The following is a 22,606-nucleotide window of genomic DNA, read 5'->3' as shown; positions in this document are numbered from 1 at the left end:
GGGCTTTAGTGATATTTCCGACTTCAAAATCTGACTGTTTTCACTCAACACACGCACGACACTCCAACTTTTCGCTGCCTGCTCCATTCGAATACGCGGGCCAAGATTTTGCGACTGCAATAACTTTATGGGTGAACATGGTCCTCTAAGGAAATGGCAGGAGCGGCCAATATGTAGTCAGGGCACAAGACGTATTGACCAGGAAGCAGTCGTTGGTAGCACGCCCAACCGTCACGATCAACAAGTCTTGTGCCCAGACCACGTATAGGCCACTCGTGCGTGTTTCTGGGAGGACCTTGTTCGCCCATGGAGTTATTCAGCCCGCGTATTTGAATAGAGCAGGCGGCGAAAAGTGCAAAAAGTGTCGTGTGTGTGTCCAGTGAAAACGGTCAGATTTTGACAGATTTTGCAGTCAGAAATATCATTAAAGCCCCCCAAAGATCAGTTGAAAGATTTGAAGGTACTTGTACATTTACAGTTTGCCTTTTTTCTTTCCCCAGATTGGTGATTTCTCAGTCAACAAAATTCGACAGCCACATTTACAAGGTCGTCATTTCAAACAGTGACATCATGAGCAAGAAGAAGAGTAGAAGCCACGCCTTGCAGAGTCTGCTGCCAGACTCCTTGGAGACCAGGGAGATCTTCTTCACCAACTTGTTGCTTCTGGGCTTTGAGCCCGCAGAGGCAGAGAGGAGGCACACCATTCCATTCAACAGGTTTGTGGGTGGTTGCTGAAGACAGCGATACTCTGTGTACATGGACATTAGATTGGCGAAGCCAATGGGTCTGCGTGTATATGATGAATTTTATTTGACAAACTTTGGAGTAACTTTATGCTATTCTCTTCCTCGGTGTCTGAATATTTTTGACATGATTCAGGTATTGACCCTAACCTTCCCCAACCACGCAGAATTAAACAGGAGTAAAGTGTTTGATTCTGTGGGGATAGGGCTGGTAGGCCCAGACAGCTGGCTTTTGTATTGGGTTTGGCGTACCTCAGAAAAAGTCCAACAGCCTCTGCACAAGGTCCCATATGGGTGTTTAACCTTGTGTGAATGGGAAAGGTTAGGGCCAGCAACCCTTGGGCAGTTAGGGTTAAAGTGTATTGGCCGGACATATTGAATTGAGAGAGAGGTCAACTTTTAGATTTTGGAATCTGAGCATAAAAATGAAAGCACTGAAATAAATCGTCATTACAAATTCATATCATTTATTCTGGTGATGAATGTTAAATTTGTGATCAATCATGTTTAGATGTTTTTGCGCCACAATTCCCCCCCCCCCCAAAAAAAGGCCTTGGAACCACTGCATGTTGTCTGGCATCACCCATTTAACGGATTACATTGAATAAGATCCCAATCAAAACTAGCTTCCCTGTAACACTTGACACATTGGGGGCAGTATTTGCTGTGATGTTTCTCAGGGAAGATGCTCTTAAATTGGTTTCTCTGATCATCTCATGGACCCAAAATGTTTCTCTTTGCAAACATTTCTGTGAAAGGCTTGTACACTGGCTTGTTACATGTACGTGTGCGAGTACCTTTACTCACGTTACAATAGATCACTCAAGGGAAAGGAAATTTAAAACAGCAAATGAATTCAGCAGTTTCTTGTGCAAAACAGGCTGAAGAATTAATTGTTGAAGTAATACATGTAAGGTACATGTTCACTTCACTCTCAACTGTGAATATTGGACATGTCGGTGGATGTGAGCCTCAACCGTAGAGGGCTTTTGCAGTATAGGCCTACAGTAATACATGTACTTGTGTAGAAGAAATGGTTGTTTGGTGGGAACAATGCCGAAAGCACCCCTCTACCAACATTTTTTTCTCAAAGAGATTACTGTTCAACATGACATTCAGCAATGCGTTTATATCATCCTCAAGTTATTTATTAGTCTTGCATTGTTTGTGTACATTACTGCACATTATCACAGAACACAAATGTATATTGAGCCTTGTAAACACTTCCAATGTAAAAAGCAGGAAAGAACTTGCTATTGTCCGTAAAAAATTGCGTTTTTGTTTTAAATGTTTTCAGGGACATGTTTGCTCTTCCTAACAAGAAAGCATTTGAAGTTGTCATGCATTTCTTGTTTGAGCGACTGAATCCACCCATGGCGCACGACAAGTTCAGGCAAGTGGTCTCATTTTGTTTGCCGCATTTACTTGGTGTCATCATTCATTCATCATCAGGCCTTAGCATTTTACTTTTGTGGCAATCGCGTTAGTCAGAGTTTTTCTCAAGATCAAATACCGTGTTCCTTGCACCGAGGATGGAGCAGAGTTTGTACCTCCAGCAGTAGCTTCTCTGCTCTCTGAGTCACTGCTCTGCGCGTCTTTTCATCAGTGTTCTTTCTGGTTTATTTAAAGGGATTGCTGGCCTATCTGCGACAAGAAGCACGAGCAAGCTTTCAGGAAGACGATAAGCAACCAGCTCTCAGAGATAGCAGCTGTATGTTTTAAAAAATGAATACATGTAATTTGTACAGTCAAAAAATTCTTAGTTTGCCTACCACACTTTCATTTGGTATGGTACAGGATGTTTGAGAACTGCATCATATTTTGACCAATGCAAAATAGTTTTAGATTAAACACTTCGTCCTGTAGGAAAGAGACTGTAGTTCTGGAATCTTTGTGGTACGAGCCTCGAGCTTGACCAAGAGAGGGCACAATTTTGCCTAGCGATGCAGGCATCTTTAGTAGGAGGTGCGCTTTGCTGATTCACAAATGGCTATGAAATACACGCATTATGGTTGTATCGCTACCAACAAAATAAGCACTCTCCATCAGCACGATCCTTTTCAACCGATGAGGGGGCGGTTCTGCTCAAGGCTTTGTCATGGCTTCATAATCTACTTTACATTCCGATCTGTGGCAGGTAGCGTACAGATTGTAGGATCGCGATTAACCTGTGAGATGGCCTTTTTTTGTCCATGGGCGTGGCACTTTACCATTGCGGGTATTTGATGTACATTGTAAAGTTGGGTTGGGTCTCAATCAGTTGTTTGTGCCAAAATAACAACATCAGGGCTATTCCAGCCGTGGGGGGGGGGAAGAGATGATCTTTGGAAAATTCTAGCCAACGATTGCATTTGTACCTGCAGCAAGTCAAGGAACTTTGTCATTGCGACTTACCAGAAGGATACAATTTCCTTTTGAAATGCCCGATGTCTCCCAATCAGATCAAGTGTATTTTTTTTCTGTTGCAGGAGGATCCGTTGGCTAACCTGCCTCGGATTGTACCCTCTCTGTTCATGTCGCCCGGCGGTGACAGGTTCTACTCCCTCCTGCTGCACTTCTCCCAGTACGTCCTGATGAAAGTCCTCAAGCAAGAGAACGGTAAATAGTACAATACATCCTAACTGCCTTAAGCTCTACTGTATCTGGGAAGTGATTGTCCACTGCATGTAATGCAGCTTTTGTTACAGGATCATGTTTACTTTGAAATGCGGAGCACTTTCTTTAAACTGTTGCATAGTCCTTTAATAGTTCAGATGATATTTTTCAATGTCATTTAATATATTTATTTTTGATTTATTTCATATATTTTTTAATACTTTGCATAATTTCCATTATTGCTGAATGAGGAAGAACTGACTGATGGATTCCTGGCCAAGGATCCCATTTACAATTACACATGTACCCTTTGTTCACATCCTGCCAGATTCGATGTGATTCCATTACGCTGTGCATCAAACAGTATTAAGGGTAACTACATCTAAAAAATTGGGTCCGGTTGTGCACATTGTGTAACTCTTGGAACAAAAAAATTGACTGGAGTGGGATTTGAACCTGTGACCTCCAGAACACGAAACCAGTGCTCTACCATCTGAGCTCTCCAGCTCTACAGAGCACTGGTAGGGTGTTCCAGAGGTCACAGGTTCGAATCCCCCTCTTGTCATTTTCTTTGCTCATCATTATAATCATTTGTAAGCACCTTGTCAGTTTCCCTATATAGTTTGCTTCATCATTGGAACAAAATAGATATGAAAGTGGTATTTAGCCATCCAGTGGTTGACTGCCTGGACATTTTTTTTTCAATCATGACATAGGCAAGAAGGAGAGGGAGATACTGCAGAGGCCCAGGCTGCTACCAGCCGTGTCGCACCTTAGCCATATCATGCTCAAGACCATCCAGGCTGCCACCATCAGACATCGCCGGCGGTTCCTGGACAGAGCTCAGCGCACGGTGCTACTGCACCGGGAATGGAAGCAGTTTGCCAAGTAAGGGGTTGTCAGTTTGTCGCACTCCCCCACCCTTTCCCTCCCCTAGTCACCACCATGTATTTGGCTCTCAGTACAGCACCCAACCACCACCACCCATCAGCCCCTAGGACAGTGTTGATGTCAAAGCTTGCAACAATACTGCTGGCAAATACCCAGCATGTCTTTTATCACCTCACAACCACAGATGTTGGTAATGTACTAATTTGTGATGTTGACACTGATCAAAGCCAAACTACCACATTATGACAACATTACTTGGTACACGTTGGGTTACAGTGGGGTGCAAAATCCCTTATCCTGCAGAAAATTACTTTTGTGATACATGCATAATTTATATTACTTGTTAATACATGTAGTCGAATGCCTCACAGGCAACTGCACAGCCTCTCAGATCCTAGATCCAAATTGTATGCTCACTGTGCTTTTATGGTGCCATGCCAATAAAAGTCAGCGGCAAAAGAACTATTAACTACTACGTGAATCATTGCCAACACTGCAAACTGACACACAGTTGTGTGTGAGTGTGCTTATTTGTGCGCATTTTAGAAAACCAAGTTATCTTTGTTTCCACAAAGTACAATGCAACAATTCAACAACAGTGCAATCAGTGCATTTTTGTTTTCAATATCTGATACTGATCTTAATTCCACCAGTTAAAAAGACTTTAAGAAATTTTTCTGTAAGGCATCAGGTGTACGAATAGATTTCATGTCGAACCATTCAAAGCATTATTCTCCATTTTACATTGCCTTAACAATCATGGATGTCAGTTTGTGAAAACAAAAATCAGTTTATTGCGCGTCAGTGCCCGATGTGCGCGCACTACCTGATGATAGTTCATGAAACCGAAGTTGTTGGTAACACGGTCTTCACAAACCTGCCCCCACTAGGCAATGAGTACCGATTTGTGGTGTCGGTGACAGTGTAAATGTGGTACTTTTGCCAGTGTTGTAGTTGAGACCACATACGACCTTCACAAGACCAACACAAGACCTCTAGTCTCAATTCAAGTCACAAGCTATTCAAATGAACTGCAACAAAAGCATTCCTTTGTCATTGTTCACCCTGTTTCTTGCAACCGGTCTTGTGCATGGTCTTGTGTTTGGTCTTGTGATGGTCTTGACTCAACTACAACACTAGAATGGCTTTCATTGATCTGTCAACACACCGTGCAGTGAACTGGTGAAGGAACACCGGAACCTGACCAAGCAGCTGCGTGACCTGGAGCACGACATCCGCGACTGCCAGGCAGCCTCCTACGACCAGGCTCAGGCCAGGGGGAGCCCCGTGACAAGGAGGCGGCGATCGGGCGGCATGACGGCCGGGGAGCGCCAGGTGCAAGCCGTGAAACGCACTCAGAAAATACAAAAGGTAAACAAACCAGGGATGTTGTACAGTGGAACACCGCTGTAACGAACACGAAGGAGTCCACGCAAAGGATTCTGTGTAGCAGTCGTTCGGTGTGAAGATTTGTTCTGAACTCTGGCCCGTTCAAATACCTGGTGGCCTGCCCCAGAAAATGTTACAGTATGAGGAATTTTGGAGTACACTCACACACACACACAAATTCAGTTAAATATAAAAAAACCCTGAAATTCCTGCATTTTTTAAAATCTGTATTCATCTCCTGTCTCCACCGCTTAAAGAATTGCACGTGACATACAGTACAGTTGCACTCGTTTCCACTGCTATTATGGCATTTCAATGGCTATTAGGAACCATGCTAATGCAGCAGTGGAGGTGCATACGTGTCCAAAGTCGGCAACGGGATGTCAGGCGAACATTTTTGAATGCCTACTACTTTTTACCTGCTGTTTATTTGGGCGGCCAGAGTTTGCAGACGTACAGCGTACGTTCCCCTCGATTCCCCAATCATTCTCAGGTGCGTGAACTGTGGAAGGCTGTGGATGCATTCTACGTTGCCCAGTCTGCGGAGCGGGACGTGGTTACGTCCGTCTTACGAGAAGTGGAGAACAAGTACCGACTGGACGCTGGGGAGATCAACGTGCAGGTCCCCGAGATGCTGCTACGAGAGTGCCAACAGGAGCTTCAAAGGGTGGGGGATTTCTACTATAAAACAGGCAAAAGTCATTTCAGGAAACTCACCATGTCCGTGGAGGCGCATGCATTTTCGACTCTGTGTTTTGCTGTTGGCAATTTCATGTATGCCAGAATGTTGAGAGACTTTGAAGGCGCGCGCATTTCCTCGCACATCAGTTTAAATTGAACCCCGTCCTTCAAAAATCATGTGACTGAAAATCCTCTCTATGCCACACATGTGACCAAAGAGAAATTATATTGGTTGCCATGCACGTGTAGTCCATATAGGGCTACCCGATTCCCTGATGTCCGCGATTATTAATACAATTATAGCTAAAACCCAGCAATGGAGTGGTTCCATCACATCTCCGTCCCCTCTACTGCTAAACTGTTGGCATGGTTTACTTTTCCTGTGTTCAGCAACTCAAAAGTAAGTTTCACAGGCCTACTTTGCCACTTAAACTAGATTCCTTGTCATTCGTTATGAGATTCAGTGAATGAAATTGTAAATATCTTAGTGTGAACGCCATAGTTAAAAAACTTGAGTCTGTTGAGTCATTACCATGACAAAGTCAGTTGAGCGTTCACTGATGTGTTCAGGAAGGTCATTGAGCAGCCAGTAGCAAACATCCTGCAAGCAACTGTCTATAGTGGCTGGCTGGCTGGCTGTGCCATCCATCGCTTAGCCAGCTTGCTTGGCCTGCTCAGCCCCCATAGCCTGGCCTCGCCTTCTTTAAAGTTTCCTGTGTAAATCAGATAAGTGTTAGGTCATCTCAACTTGATTGTTGGAAGTTCACACTGTGAGCACAACGTGGATCGTGTAAATCCCTAGACATCAGGAAATGCCAGTAAATGGACTCAAAATTTTGTTTTTTGTTTTACTCAAATTTTTTGCCAACAATTTGTTGCCAAATAAGTGGCAGAAAAGAGCACCTTAGTTTCCAGAAATGTTAAAAACAATTTACAGAGGCATCTTCGGGTAATAAAATCAGTGAAATAGAACCAGCTTCCGTTATAAAGGATCAGGTTACAGGTAACCTGAGAAGGGCACTCACCTCACGAAATGTGACAAACTTTTACTGAAGTTTCAGGTTATAAAAATCGATAAAATGGAATTGGTTACTTGTAATGAACAGTCAGGTTCACATGTACCCAATTTAAAAAAAGAAAGAAAATTTCACTGCTTAGGCCCTTTTGTTTCAAACATCTGAATAAAGTGTCCAGGGTTTTTTTCTTCAGCGTAATGTTGGCAACACCTACGAGGGCGGCAAACTGAATCTTCTCACCCTAATCCACCTGTGGAACATGTCTCTTCACCTCTACTTAGAGACCATTCATCAAGGTAAAAGATGGGGATCAGACTTGCCCGGTCCCCTGGACCAATCTAACCTTGAAATTATTGTTGTCAGAAAACGGCTCCGTGAGAAGCTCAAGTTACCAGCGTGCCCCTCCCGGTACTGCTGATTCCAGCATTTTCTCCGAAACAATCGGGAATGGTCCCAGCTTATAGCATGCCATCATTCATACACCATTAAACAGAGAGGCAACTTTTGATCTCCACAGTTGGCGTCCTTCGTACCATTCATGCAACAAAAGCAAACCCATATTGCACACATCCAAAACTGTGCCAAGTTGGCTGAGTGTCTGTCGGCACTCTTTGACACAAAGAGGAGAGATTGAGGCTCTTTATTCGTGATATCCTTCTCTATCTAAAGCGTTAGGGCAAATTAGTGCACACTGTCAACAAGGATGATCTGCAGGCCTAAATATACACATACAGTGTACATGTAATGGTTGTATCCTAGTCTGTACCCTGTGGTCTTGGGTGCAAGACTTGCATGCACAAACATGGTCTGCAACATGTCACAGAGCACAGAAGAAATTCCCACACCAAGTTCCTATCTTTAGCGCTTCTGGGTTGATAGTTTTTCGTATGTAGAAAAGTTTGAATATTTTGAAGGTGTGAATATGAATTTCTTCAAATATTCTTTTTCATTTAGCACCAATGCCGAGATTTGAAGACCTGTCACCTGATTTAGTGACCCAGGTTCACACCCATCATGCACACCTTTCTAACACGCAGGCCATGAGGTAAGCATTGGACTCTAACGATATGTCTATTTCTATGTCTGCCATAACGTAGGATATGGCATTTTGAACACCTGTGGGTATGCATAGGGCCCCTCGGCTTCGCCTTGGTCCCCATGCGTGCCTCGGGTTTTCCAAATGTCATATCCCACATCAAAGCAGTCAAGAATTGTCCGGTGTCTCTCACAAAGTGAGGCTGTATACCCCACGCATTCATGGACATATTCACATGCCATATCCTGGATGACTGCTGCAAGACTTTCAGCACTAGAAACTGCATTTGGGCGGTTAAGGTCAGGGATAACCTTGGCCATCTTTACTACAAGGTATTGTACCAGTAGTCCTCGGGGCCTGTGCATTCTCACTGTCACACGTTTGTCCATGTTCCACACAGGTCCACCCTGACTAACAAACTCCTGCCAGATCTGAAAGCATCGGTGGATCACCTCCACAAACAGATCCAGGGGGGCAAAACGCCCAGCAGGAAAGACGCACGCAGGTCATTCCAGCACAGTGTATGTATCGGTACAGCCTCGTGGTTGTCCACACTAATCTCTGTAGGGGCCCCAAGTGAGACCAAGAGAGGGCACTATTTTCCCAGCAGTGGAAGCTCCTCAGGTGGGAAATGCACCTCGCTCATTCACGAACGACTGTGAAATATAAGCGGTGCGATCACGTCTCTACCCAACCAAATGAGGGGATGCTTCTGTTAAAGGCGGATAAACATCTACAGGCTTCTTTTTGAAACGTAAAGACACTCCTTATCATAACAAATGAGAAGTTTGAACTCCATCAGATGCTCTTTTTTTTTTCCTATTGTGGTCATTTGGAGTTTAAGGCTACATGCACGCCAGCCTGCATGCATTGAGAACCGCAGTGGAAGGAGTATACATTTTGGCTGACCCGTCTCTGGCAAATGTCCGATTTTCACAAAATTGCTGTCAAAAGGATCACAAAGAGTCACTCTCAACACTCAACTCCTGAAAAAAATGCACTGTGGCAAAGCAGGAAAAAGGTTGAGGGGGGAGGGGCAGATTTGCCTCCTCCCCCCCTCTTTTGGGTTGACTTAAAACTTTAATTAAAAGATTGAATTGATTCCATAAAACTTCTTGTGTAACATGCAGTGACCTTTGTCGATTCACTGTTGATTCGCACACAATTCCTACGCGTGGCAAATCACATATTGCAAGATTTGTGATAAGTTCCCATGCCATGTTTATTTAATCGTTCAGTCACTTGGTCTGGCTCTGCTGCCCCCAACGCCACCAGTCTCTTTCGAGCCAGCTTCAGGATCGCAGACTGAAACTCCCATCAAGCTGTCAGCAGGAGGCACACTGAAGAACAACACGTCAACTGGTAAGGAGTCTGTGTTCACATGGCTGCTGCTGCCAAAATGGTTCAGACAATACAGGCAAAAACCTCCCCTTTTCTCACTAGTAGTTTTGCAAATGTTTGAATCCTGTGTAATAACTGTTGCGAGAAAGGCTGTAAAACTGCCCCTGTAATTCGGTATTTTTTGTCACAAGAATTTGTATTTCTTCCGGCACCATTATGATCAGAGCACTCTAATTGAAGCAATGCATGTTAAGCACAAGTTCTTCTCAGTCACTGTCGAATGAAATGGGGCTGTGCCAAGTATCCCAATATCTGAATATTCAATCGATTATTGAATCTTATGATAGGATTTCCCGAAGTTAAATGTTCGAATGCAAAATTCACGGAGAGGAAGGAAGAATTTTTTTTTTTTTAACGAGAAAAAGTGCACTACGAAGGTTTGTTACAAGCAGATTCAAATGAGTTCGGTTTTACAACATCACGTGGACAAAATGAAATGCACAGTAAATCATTGAGGATAATCAACGTATGCCCAGGAGAGAGGCCCTGCTAGTGTGGCTGCATTTTTGAAATACCGAATGGGCTCATTTCGCATGGTTTTTCTCCCAGATACCCCAGAGGCCGTGTCCATGCTGAGTGATACGATCAACAAGGCGGCCCTGAAGCGTGCGGGTCTGGTACAGGGAACGCCCACCAGCACACTAGGGGAACTCAGGAGGCAAACCCAGGGGTGAGGCTCAATAAACTGTCGTGTTCTGATGTGGTGGGTGAATTGTGTTTGAGGTTTTCTGGGCGAATTGCCACAGGTTCCGGGTTTGAATCCAAGCTGAGGTTTTGCACTGCTTGTGTAGGCAATACTCTTTTTCACTACCAGACTACTGTCATGAATATTACCTACCAGCCCTATGAGTTGCCAAAGTTTGCAGAAATATTATTCTCTATTGGTATCTGATTTTACCTCAAAATGCACATTTGCCCATCCATTGTTAAAGAGGGCCCCATTTTCATGTAGCAGTGTTTTTTATTTGGTGTTCTGATAGCTGTGTGAGATTTTTTGACACTCGGGGAACAATTTCGGTTTGTACTTACAGCCATAGTTTCATCAGCCTCTGATTGGCAAACACTTCCAAGTATGACTTACTCAAGGTGGATCCCATTGCTTCGTCAAGGCTTACACGGGTACCTGTGACGACAGAGATGTGACTCCGCCTTCCAAAAAGAAGGAAACCAAATGGCAATAAGAAATACATTTAAAAGGAAATAACCATAAAGGCACAATCACAGCTGTGATGAATACTCGTGAAGTATTAGATAACGAGGTAAAAACCAGGAATGAAAATGTAGACCAGTACAAACATGTCTAAAAAAGGCTGTACTCTTGCAGGGTGTGTCCAGCAACGGCAGAAGCAATTGTGTCAGTAGTTCAAAACAATCCACTAACGAAAGTTGTGTTTACAATAGCTGTTGCAATAAACCAAGCAGTACAGGGTACTGGCGGTCTCAGACTCCAGTCTCTCCATAGCACAATTTTTTTGCATTGGTGACAGCGAGTTTGATGTGGTGTCCATCATCCTACCTCTCTGGACTCGTTCCAAATTTATTTCCACTAGTTTATTAACAGAAAATGTTTTTGCATTCGTGTGATGCCCACCCAGCCAACATTTCAGCCTTAACCTAGCATTTTCCTACTTTAGTTTTACTTTGCTGTCCTCTTTTGCCGTACTTTATCCTCCTCCAGAACGTCGAAGCTGCCCCTCCCAAAGGGAACAGTCATCCCTGAGAGCATGCAGAATCGCAAGAGGGTGAAATCAGCGCCCTCCAAAGTGGCCCCATCGGCCACTCCCTCCACCCAGACCCACCCCTGGCGCCCAAACCTCTCAGGGACGCCTCACCAAGGAGCACGGGCACCCAGCAGCACCCAGAGGAGGAGGGAGGTGAACGGGGACCTGGCCAAGGTGCCCAAAACTCAGCCCAGGAAGGGTGCCGGGAGCAGGCTGGGCAGGGAATCCAAGGAAGGAAGGAAGGAGCTCAAGACAGTGGAGAAACTCAGCATGCAAAAGGCATCATCCAAACTGAAAGTAAGCTTTGATTAAACAGTGAATCCACCACAAACTTTGTTTCCACAGATCGACTGATTTCTTTTGTCTGAGTTACGGTCCATTGGCCAACAAAGCTTGACAGGACCCCTGAGCAATGCCTGATATAAAGCAGTCACTGTTATTGACATTGTTTTGAGGACAAATGTGCTAAAAGCTGTTGATTGATTGGTTGACAGGCAGCAATTTTCGAATAGAGACCCAAAATACATGGCTGCTGATTAGTCAAAAACCTAGAGGTCTGCACTCAATAGGAGGTTGTTCTATAATGAATCACCGGATATGCTCAGATGCCATGGATGAGAAGAAGCAGCTATCCTATAGACAAGTAGTTTTCCTTCGTCTCTCACTCTGTCTTTAGTTTAAGCTTTGTGCCTGGCAGCCATCTTGAAAGGTTGTCTTTTTTTGTTGTTTTAATGTAACACCTGCATATATTGTTTGTTGTATTTATGGGTCTCGAGCTGTAAGTTCCGATGCAACTCCACGTTCTAGCTCTTGGTATTAACAGAGGGTTTAGAAGACCATGGGTAGGAGGGTTATTTCTTAAACAGTGGGTGAACATGCATTTATGTCTTGAGGCAAGTTCTCTTCGCATCTAATAACCTTCAACTGCAGGTGGATTGTACATGGTGCCAAGAATATTCATGCATTTTGTATATACATATATGTCACTAGCAGCATTGATCAGTGATGGTAAATTGTCGGCTGATCAAACTTGGCCCCAGTTTAACAGATATGCTGCTCTCTTCTTGGCTGCTGTGAATTAGGCCTAGCTACATGTATTAACAAAAGGAAGAGTCATCTTGACTTTCGAAGGCTTTCATATTCTGTGATTACCAGGTTGAATGTCCAATTCAAGTCTGCACTGAAGCTATTCTCTCTTTGCGTTTCCAGAAATCTGCTGCAAAGGTCGCAGCACCACCGTCCGTTCAGAGAACACCTGCAGGTGCACCCAAGCCGGCTGCTGCGTCCAGTGCCATGAGGTCCAAAACTGCACCCCGGGCTCATCAGATACTGGCGGAGGAGGTGGGCAAAGTTCACCGAAGGGCGTCTGATCTCTTTTTCCTTGCACATTCATATTTGTTTGTCTCGAGGTTTTGGCATGCCCTCCAAATGATTTTATCTGCTCACAGTAGATTATGTCTAACTCTAAGAAGCAGCTTGAAATGTACTCCTAACATGCCTAACAACAAAAATGCAGTACACTTCCACAGATGTATGTAAAACAGTACACCACTTTTGACTTATACATTGCATATACACATGTATTTATGGCACAGAGGGATCTTATTGGTCTTTGTACCAACTCCTGCTCAATCAGTAGTCTGTTTTACTTCTTTCTAAGAAATTAAAAGACTGTGTATTGCTCCTTGACTTTCATCTATGCAACATTAGAAGTCTGGAGTCTTGTTGTGGGTGGTACTGTGCTAAAACGTTCATGATAGATGTATTGCTAACTCAGCAATATCAACATGTATTTAGAATAGTACAGAGGCATCGTAATTGCCTACCTTTTTCAACACTTTGCAATGAAGCAGACTACATACCTCATGTGAATGATGCATGTACGCATCGGCTACTTCCTACTTCACATTGGACCAAAGTCAAATCAGCCAACATCCTATGTCCAGTAATTTGCACTATTCTCTATACACAATAAGTGTACAGTAAAACTGTCTACCCTTGCGATCTGTGGAATGTTTTCTCGACGTGACACACCACTCAGACATGAGCTTACAGATTCTTTCCCTGGGCCCCTTGGGTGAGATTCGTCAGAATTCTTCAAACCGCTGCTTTTAAAATCTCGAATACCCTTAGTTTACAATAAAGGTCTTTTTACTTGCAAAATTGATGTACATGCAGAGCACAAGAGATAGGTATTTTAAGGACTGCCTTAAGGCAGACACAAATGTATACCATAGACCCATTGCTGCTGGGAGGCCCTCAAAATCTCTGGTGATTATTTCATGGATATTTTATTTATAAGCCTAATCAGATGTATAATAGCAAGCTCAAGCATTGGGTGGGCCTAGTTTAGAGATTTCAGATGGATAAAGTTAGATCTCAGTATCCTGTCTTTTTGTGGTTGATTGTACAGATTGCTGATGCTGTGACATCAGGAGGGAAGATCACACCTGACTTCCTGGAATTGTTGAGGACGCAGTCCCGCGAGAATTCCCCTCTGGAAGCAGCTCTTGACAACCCGTTGGCAGGATTAGGTGAGCGATGTGCCTTGAAATCTCCAAAACTCCCTGACTGTAGCTGCAAAATCAGTGTCCTAAATAACACAAAATGCTTAAAAAACACAAATTGAAAGTAGATATTCACAAAGAGTTTCATTTCTGGCCAGTCATTGCCTTGCTGTACATAGTGGATTGGTCTAGTCAGGGTTTCAGCAGTCAGTCATCACTTATAGCCCAGTGGCTCATGCCAGTTGGAAAGGAACTGTTTCCCCTTACTGCCTGGCTCCATGGGCAAACGCTTAACAACATAGCCCAGCAGCTAATCACGGGTACTGCTGGGTAAACTAAAGCTGTCTTTCATAGAGAATGTTAAAGCAATCTGGTCATTCCTCCACAGTTGACCGAAAGGGTACCTGTCTGGATAACAAAAAAGTCAAGTGTACATGGGTGAATGGCATTCCTCAATGACCAGAGACCAATGAAAAGCTAATTTGACAAAAAATCATTGATAACTTTTGACTTCAGTTTCCCTTAAACATGAAACTAAAGATGTCCAATTTAAAGGGAAAATGCCTGATTGTCTTCCCCCCACCCGCCCAGACCAGTTCCCCCATTCCCAATCTTGCATCCTAATTCACCCTCTGGGAAGATTTATCCACACAAACACACTGTGTAAGAACAAATGACTTAAAATTTACGTTCGACCGGATATGATGAACATTGAATCGGTCTGGTCTTTCAGATCAAGATGCCTTTGTTAGTAAGGACAAGCTGAAGAGAACACCAGTCTCCGAAGCCAGTAGTCTTAGCACCTCACAGATGACATACACCCCTCATCAGACCATGCCAACAAGAACTCTATTTGATTCAGACTCCAGTCCTAAAGAACCTTCTGTCCTGAATGAGGTATCTCCAGTTGACGATGATAGTCTGTTGTCACACGAGTTGGCGGATGGCACTCCATTGCGAGAGAGCCAGGACCCGACATCCAGCGTAGCTGTGGGAAACCTCCTTGACTTAGAGGAGCCAGAACATCTAGAAGGCACTGTCCCTCCTGCAAGGAATCTCCTGAGTGGCATTGATGATGCTGAGGCATCCCCAGGGGCTAGGTTGAGCTACCAGGAGCTGGCTGCCATGGGAGATGACTCCTCTTTGCCTGAGACCAGGCCAGAGTTCTCAGAGGACCTGGAGCAGACACTGGCCGAAATCTTCCAGACCAGAACTCCGCAGCTGTCCATCAGATCCAAAACCAGGATCGCCGCTCGCAAGCATGGGGCCTCACTCTTCAGTTGGAAGGAGGAATATGAAACAAAGACATCCGTACCTGGAACTCCATCACTAGCCAGCAGGGAAGCAGGCCCTGCAGAAGGTCTGACCCCAGACCTGAACTTGTTAAGGCAAGACAGGATAAGAAGGCAAACTGAAAGTACTAGATCCCACCCAGAGCAAGAGCCTGTACATGTTTCACAGCAGGGCAGAAGTCAAGCTGATGTCAGCATAAGCAAAGTGCGGCAAGTCAGTGGTGGGTCACAGAAGAGTGTTACGTTCTCCGATCGGGTTGATGAGCACAGCTTCCTGGGCCAAAGCCTGGCCAGTCTCGACCAGTCAAATGCTGACACCACATCGAGACAGGAATACAGTCTGCAGGGAAGTCCTAGTGACAAGCCAGGAAGTGATGAGTCCGCTCAGGAACCATCAGGCAGTGCACCAAGGAGCAAGACTCCAGAAACTCCAGGACATGATGCTAGCACTTTCCTGAGCGACGTCTACTTGGCACACTCACCTCCGCCAGCTAACAGGCCCAGTGAGGCACTCTTCATGAGCCCCCTGGAAGGCCAGCTGCTGTCAGACTCTGACTTGGGCCCAGACCTGTCCATGAACCTCTCCACTGCCATTGATGACCTGCTAGTGCCCATCTCCCCTGATGTCACACCATCCAGGACCCCCAAACTGACGTCTCGTCAGTTATCAGCTAATTCAACACAGCCTTCTGCAAGGGAGAAGACTCCACCATCCTCACACATATCCGAACATCCTTCCTTTGTTGAGTCGGTGCCACATCTTGTGGACGACATCATTGGCCTAAAATCTGGGACTTCTCTCATAGAAGATTTCTCCAAGTTGCACCTGTCTAGAACAGCACCTGTGACCCCAAACCATAAATCTGTGGAAACGCCTATGAACTTTGATCTGTTAGGTAAGTACTTGTCAGCTTTTTTCAATATACATTTTAGTCTTAAATTTTAGTACTGAATGATAGGTGACTGACCTGCAGTGAACTTTTGGGGACTCAAAAGGACTTTAAAACACAACACTATGTAGCACTCTGAAGCAACTCATGACCTTTCCTGAAATAGCCATCATTCATAATATGTTGCTGCATTCGATGGTTTATTGTGAAGGTATTCTCCCACCAGAAGTCAGATTGTTACATCATTAAGGTTTGGACTTTGATTAGAAAACAACTGTTGTTGCACAAAATATACAAAATGGAGATCAAACCACATTTTTGAAAACTGAGCAATTTTTCAAAAATACCTCGCTGAGACAGCTCGTTCTGACCAGTCAGCAGTGTCGCCATGTGCGAAGTCAAAGACAGACTGCTGACTAGCGTGTACACCTGTGCATCATACCTTTAGTGTTTTCGTGGGGATGCTACTTTTATTGTGGAGAGTCAGTAACATTTACATTTTGAACTGAGTTGGTTTTCGCCTTGTGTGTATTTTATGTATGATGTGTTGAGGCATAGCACTTTTCTTCAGCACCCTCCAATGGGCAGCAGACATAGCCTTGCTGGCTCTTAGAGGAGTGCATTTCTCAATCGTTGCTTTTGATCCAAATCCAGACGAGGATGACTCCATCCTACTGCCGACCTCCCCAGCTCTGAGGCAGGGAGTCCTGGTGGATGTCTCTTCACCGTCGCCCTGAATGCAGCACTTGGCAGCTAAGAGAGACCAGCACAACCAAAGAGGTTTCTGGCATGTGAGCCGTATTGCAAATTGAGACTTTGACTGTGATGCAACTCTGAAGACTTGGGTGTGTGAAGCAAACGGTTTCGTTCCAGCAACGACACTGTGAGCGCTGTTCTCTATGCAACATACACCATTCTCTGTTATCATCACTTGACAGAAATAGGGACTACCTGTGAAACAGTTGGCCTACAGTAGGATACAGATATTGAGTGCTTCATATCAGAGTGGAAAGGGAGAATTATTATCACAAGGTGAAATCTGGACGTCGAGGTGAAGCCGACTGAAATGAAAAGTCCGGATTTTAATTTGTGATAATATACCTCCCATGTCACAGTTTACAGCCACTCGCTATTTGGTTGATACAACTGACCTTCAGATCCACGTCTGCTGCATTGACTAAGTCCAATATGTCCAAAACTGACACGAAAATTGGCGCATCTGTTAACGTCAACTCCATAACTGTATGCTTTTGTCACCAAGCAGCACAAATCAGGTCACAACCACCTCCCCAGGTTTTGGTCAAAAACGCTCTGCTGCTCAAATAAGTGACAGTAAACTATTCAACAAACATAGTAACAATGACTTTCCTAAGTGTTGAATAGTAAATCCCATTCAAAATGGGAAGACAAGACTTTTTGAGCCCTGGTCTGAATGGCAGCAATGCTGAAGGTCACATGATGTGAGGTCCACCAATCAAATGACAAGGATCTCAGTGTCAGTTATGGATTCAATTTCTTTAATGTATAGCTGTACTATCAGGTGCTTCAAATTAGTGCAGGGGACATCTGACAAGTGGAAACACATCCTTTCAAAGTGTATACATTGTATGTAAACCATTTAAAATGTCTGGAATAGACTCTCTGAACTGCAGAGGGTACCTATGCTTTTAGTCATAAGGCCATCATGCCCGTCGTGTTGTTGCACAATTGCAGTTTATGTTTCGCTGCTGAGCTGGATAAAAATGCACGGCAAACATTTGCACAGATGTAGAGTGACTGAGAGGCTGTCTTTACCAGTGGGTGATCTCCAAAGCACACTTTTTCTACCCGTTGGAGATAATTCACGGCACTGTGCACCCAGCGCCTGGTGCCCATGCAGAGACAGTACATTCCAACAGAAATTGGTCCCAGATGACCCATGCCAAATGTACATACAAACCTGTGCACGCATGCTGTGCCTCCCCACACACACTTACCTTACCTACAGGGGTACCTGTACCTTGCCTGGACATTCCTTTGTTTTTGTGTAATGAATAATAATTTTTCTGGCAACAAAAACTATCTTGTGAGCTAGAGGTTGTTGGTCATTTCCTTGATTGTTCCTTTCTTTTCGACACAGCTACTACGAAAGTGCCCACAGCCTCTGAAACTGTTTTCCCAGAGATGGGATGTAAACCTTGTGTGGACCTGGCTTAAACGTCCACACAAGGTTTGCACAGCTGGCATGATGGGGACCTCTTTTGTTGACGGGTCCACACTAGGTACATGTATGATAAGGTTGGCATACTCATAACAGCACATTTGCTATGTAAAAACATGCCATCTCTCTTTTAGGCCTAGTTCTCTCCAGGGTTGAGTTTTTACCCTTAAAAAGTAGTGGACCATGTTAAAGATTGTTAGATTCAGGCTAATGTGAAAGGGTGGCCGAAATCATGGAGATTGAAGTGGTCCCCAAGTAGCGCAGTTTGACTCACATGTCAACGATACCCAGATTCTTGATAAAACCAGTTGCAGTGCCCACTACTTGATTTCTGCCCAATCATTCTGGGATGAAATGATTGTCAACCTAAGAAGTTAAGGGCCATCCATGAAGTACGTACGCACTGCGTACAGAGTGGTTCAAGCCAGTGCGTACCGTACGCAAAACGAAAATCTGCCTTTAATGAATCTTCATCATATCAATGCACTTTCTCATACAAATAAATACCAGAATCAGCTTTTGTGCATCTAAAAACCAGTCAACCACAGTAAAAGTCGACAACTGATGACTTTTTTATAATTATTACTCTGATGCGTACCGTATGTGTAGGGGGCGTTGGAACCACTGTGTACACCATATGTACGGGGAGGGGGCATTTCGTGCGTACATGCTTTATGGATGGCCCCTTACTGGGAGGACTCCTCCCAGTAAATAAGTAGCATTGACGCTGAAATATTGTAGGCATTTAATAAGTGACTTAGTCATGAGTGTGGTATGCCTTTGATTTGTTGATTGTACATTGCACTGGAAACATTTGCACTTCATGTTAGAAAATAAATCTTTCCAAAATGAAAGTTCTTAATGTTATAATGTAAATTTTTGGTAGAAATTTTGCTGCAAGGGAAAGAGAAATGCCAGTGGGTATTTGTGCCTAGTACAGTTCAGTCGCTATATTTTATTTAATCAGTCTCGGCACCATTAATGAACTGAATGTAGAAGTAAGCAATAAAGATTGTGAGTGATTTTTAAATCAAGCTTCAACACTCAGAGTGTACTGCCTGCCTTGCACCTTTTTACAGCAACCTATTGTTACAAAAATTCAATTACTATGCAAATATTTGGACTTAAATAATGTGTTAACTAAGCAGATTTAGAAAGAACTTTAACTTTTTCGGAGATGTTTGTCTCAATTCAGCCAATACACCCATGTAAATTTCTAGTTTTGTGTGACAGCTAATTAAATTTAAGCAATAACTTTTAATCTAAGCTTCCCATAAGAATCGAGTTGCCTTAGACCTTCCAAACATGTCCAAGTAAACAATGTCTCAGAGAGGAGTTTCATTCTAAGCATTTTTGTCTGAAGAAATCTTTATGTCAAGACAAAATTTACCATAAAGATTCTCAGACTGATTTTGATATAATTTGACACAGTCCATGAAAAATCTTCCCATCAAAGGTTCCCGCCATCTTTTTCTAGAACTTGATTTTTTTTGTTGGCAACCCCCCCACATCAAGAGTTATGACCTGATGAAAGTTACTTTTAGAAACGGCTGTCATGTAGAAACATTACATTTCAAAGCCAGTTTCTTAATTAAAATCGAATTCAAAGCCAGTTTCTAAATATTGAACACCAAGTCAAGGAATTTCACAGATCAGATATTTTGAGAGATATTGTTCAGATGCAGAAGCAAATTTTGTGTACAGTTGGGATGAAATGAGCAAAATGTGTTCCCTGTAAATATATTTTTGAAAGGTGAGAGTGCTTTTTAGAGTGACTTTGTTGCTATGTATCCTAGTAACAATTTTCAAATTGTAACGCGCAGTTTGCCTCTGACAGAAATCCCATGAAATCATTGGCGTGCTAAATAAACTCCTCAGTGCTTGCAGTAGTAATGAGTTTTTCAACATGGTGTCTTTAAATATTTCATATTCTCCAGCAGTGATAAATTTATGCATATGCAGGTATATGTACATGTACTTGAATGTATGAACTAAAGCAGCAATAAGGTTGCAGTTACCATAGCAGCCAGGCCAAGCAACCACGAAGATGCAGCTCTCCAATTGGCCGCATTGCAGAGGTCGGATTCGCAGCAGGAGAAGCAGGCTCCGGTGCCAAAGGTCAAGAAACAGTCATCCTCACACCTTGGAACACATGACCGGTCAACGTATATCTTCTCGTCCATGTGATATGTTGTTTTAGTCTGTGCAGATGTTAAAAAAAAAATCAATTGAGCTTATATCTCTGTTAAATTTTACAGAAATGCTTTACATACAGCTAAGCTTATTCGTGAGACTGGTAAAATCGGCTGAGGAGAGTCACCAGCCATTGGTTCTGGCGGTTTTAACAGTTCTCTTTTGCAGATGTATTCTGCCTGTCAATGGTAGACCAATAAACTGTGCTTAGTCACTGAGTATCATGCTCACAAATGTCAGATTTCTGGCTTCTTAAAACTCGCAGTGGTTTCACATGATCACGGCTTTGGTCGCTAAGTCTTATGCTTTACTACAACAGCTTACTTGCCGTCCAAAAGCGGTATTTTCCTCGGTAAAATTCAGCCAGCTTTCTAACACGGCGTCCGAAACTTGCTTCCAGAGCTGAAGCTCCTGTTGTCAGTGTGCCTGTGTGTCTTCAATTCGTACAAACCTACAATACATCGAGCTTGAGACGGACGCAGCCCCAGCCTTTCCTGTTAACGAGCTTTGGAGCGGTTCTCGTTGCCGCTTAGAACCTGTTGAGCATGTGATAATCTAAATGAAACCTTCGGAACCCAAGCCCGTTCAGACACAGGGGTCTCCTTTTACCTGACAAACACCGTCGCACGTCGTCTTGTTGGTCGTTTGAGACAAGTCAAGCACTTCGCCGCATTTGTCGACTTCCACTACGTCATCGCAGCGCGATCCGCAGAGTGGAGACAGCGCGATGATGCCGTGGCACGAATAACACTCGATGCCTGGTGGGGAAAGTAGCATGAAAAATAATGCCGAGTCGAAGGGCAGTGTCTGTGAAGCAGGAATTTGTTTTTCTCTTCATTGAGTCGATTACAACTTTGAACAGAATGCATGCTGTGTTTGCTAAGAGGAATCCAAGAAGAGAAAACGGGGAAGTGGTATTTAGTCAGGCTTCCGATGAATTTATAAAAAATAAATTTCTAAATCAGTTTCTAAATTACATACATTGTGTACAGTACCCGGTGTCATACTTTGGACTCGGAACTTACGGACTTATGACTCGGCAGTTGAGGCAAGAAAATCAGTACAGAATTCCACAGTGTTGAGACCAGTCCACAAAACAGATACAGCGAGCAATTTGCATGGTGTTCTGAATACAAATGTCTACCCGCGTTTGGAATTTAAGCAAAAGCTGCACCATGTTCTTTTTACCTGATACAACTGCATATGAGGGCGAGAGAAAGCCAGCTAGGCCGACTGTTAGCAAAAACAGCAACATGTTGATCCCGATCAGACGCTACCGAGACCTCTACGATTCTCGTCTAGGCCTTTCTGCAGTTTGTGGAGACAACGAAGAGAGCCTGTTTGCCTGCCTGCCTGCCTCTTGAAATGCATTTTTTTCATTACAGATTTCTTTCTTTTTTACAAGTTTAAGCGAATTCCATAAGTCCCAACTCTTCTTTATCGCTCTTACCTAATTTTACGCCGTTGTCAACATGTCAACTTCAAGCTGGACAAACCAATACGACCTTTAAAGCCGAACTGTGACAAGTTTTTGTCACTTATTTTCTACCCACTTGCATGTTTTATTTTCCCCTTTTTGTACAACCGCATCAGCTGTGCAAAAAAATGATTCTATTTCAGAAAACGCAGGGAACTTTTGCGCTCGCGTCTGACGCGCAGATGGGGACGCGCAGTACATAGTGCTAATCAAAGGTGTCCCTTTTTGAAAGCACATCCCTCCTTCAAAAAGATACACATTTTAGCACATGACCAAATTTTACAGCAAGCCTTCGTAACGTTCTTATTAGTTTCAGGAGACTACGCCAAGACAGTCTCAGCAGACTCAGAACTGAATCTGCTTGCCCTGACGAAGGTACCGAGTTACCGAAAGCTGTCGGCAATTACACAGTTCAGAGCACTGATTATATAGCCCCCCCATTATATCTTTGTCTTTATTCTGATCTACGATTCATATTTCTCACGCCAAGACTGTTTATTGTGCAAGTCTGCGTAAAGCAGTAACGCTGTTCTTGGAGGAAACCTAATTAAAACCTAATAAAAACCTAATTAAT

General features: G+C 43.7%; 2 protein-coding genes and 1 long non-coding RNA gene across 5 annotated transcripts; 1 reads left to right on the top strand and 2 right to left on the bottom strand.

The window, feature by feature from the left end:
* The first annotated feature begins 570 nt into the window (after positions 1-570).
* Positions 571-18,201, top strand: LOC110989705 (uncharacterized). Its single transcript, XM_022254281.2, has 17 exons — positions 571-716; positions 2,041-2,136; positions 2,373-2,454; positions 3,212-3,341; positions 4,055-4,226; positions 5,405-5,600; positions 6,112-6,285; positions 7,509-7,611; positions 8,270-8,360; positions 8,752-8,872; positions 9,590-9,713; positions 10,302-10,422; positions 11,431-11,770; positions 12,683-12,814; positions 13,887-14,007; positions 14,714-16,168; positions 16,817-18,201. Exons 1-17 carry the CDS (start codon positions 571-573, stop codon positions 16,897-16,899), a joined length of 3,687 nt encoding a protein of 1,228 aa, XP_022109973.2. The 3' UTR covers positions 16,900-18,201.
* LOC147799197 (uncharacterized) lies at positions 3,221-11,404 on the bottom strand. 3 transcript variants are annotated; one of them, XR_015425341.1, is made up of 5 exons: positions 10,782-11,404; positions 6,832-7,012; positions 6,038-6,296; positions 5,611-5,736; positions 3,233-3,325 (listed from the first exon to the last, which is right to left on the bottom strand). It is a non-coding gene; the product is annotated as an uncharacterized LOC147799197 (long non-coding RNA). The 3 variants fall into 3 exon arrangements; XR_015425339.1 differs by lacking the exon at positions 10,782-11,404 and having other exon boundaries at positions 3,221-3,313; positions 6,832-7,514; XR_015425340.1 differs by lacking the exon at positions 10,782-11,404 and having other exon boundaries at positions 6,038-6,299; positions 6,832-7,514.
* A 1,096-nt stretch (positions 18,202-19,297) lies between the features above and the next one.
* Positions 19,298-22,169, bottom strand: LOC110989707 (uncharacterized). The gene is made up of 4 exons (XM_087137196.1): positions 22,006-22,169; positions 21,744-21,863; positions 21,165-21,313; positions 19,298-20,563 (listed from the first exon to the last, which is right to left on the bottom strand). Exons 2-4 carry the CDS (start codon positions 21,808-21,810, stop codon positions 20,354-20,356), a joined length of 426 nt encoding a protein of 141 aa, XP_086993322.1. The 5' UTR covers positions 21,811-21,863; positions 22,006-22,169; the 3' UTR covers positions 19,298-20,353.
* Positions 22,170-22,606: the final 437 nt, after the last annotated feature.

This window comes from Acanthaster planci, linkage group LG05 (genome assembly GCF_054643075.1).
Source record: "Acanthaster planci isolate LZ-2023a linkage group LG05, COTS_SCS, whole genome shotgun sequence".
NCBI lineage: Eukaryota > Metazoa > Echinodermata > Asteroidea > Valvatida > Acanthasteridae > Acanthaster > Acanthaster planci.
Note: the sequence above shows the minus strand (reverse complement) of the source record. Positions and strands in the feature narration are given on the sequence as shown.

Bases quoted from the DNA above. Each gene is read 5' to 3' on its own strand.
- LOC110989705 (XM_022254281.2), top strand. From the start codon at position 571: ATGAGCAAGAAGAAGAGTAGAAGCCACGCCTTGCAGAGTCTGCTGCCA. The intron at 4,227-5,404 runs GTAAGGGGTTGT...CACACCGTGCAG, and splicing joins GAATGGAAGCAGTTTGCCAA to TGAACTGGTGAAGGAACACC. The intron at 11,771-12,682 runs GTAAGCTTTGAT...TTGCGTTTCCAG, and splicing joins AGGCATCATCCAAACTGAAA to AAATCTGCTGCAAAGGTCGC.
- LOC110989707 (XM_087137196.1), bottom strand. From the start codon at position 21,810: ATGTTGCTGTTTTTGCTAACAGTCGGCCTAGCTGGCTTTCTCTCGCCC. The intron at 21,314-21,743 runs GTAAAAAGAACA...TTTCCCCACCAG, and splicing joins CTCATATGCAGTTGTATCAG to GCATCGAGTGTTATTCGTGC. The intron at 20,564-21,164 runs GTAAAAGGAGAC...ACATCTGCACAG, and splicing joins CGTGCGACGGTGTTTGTCAG to ACTAAAACAACATATCACAT.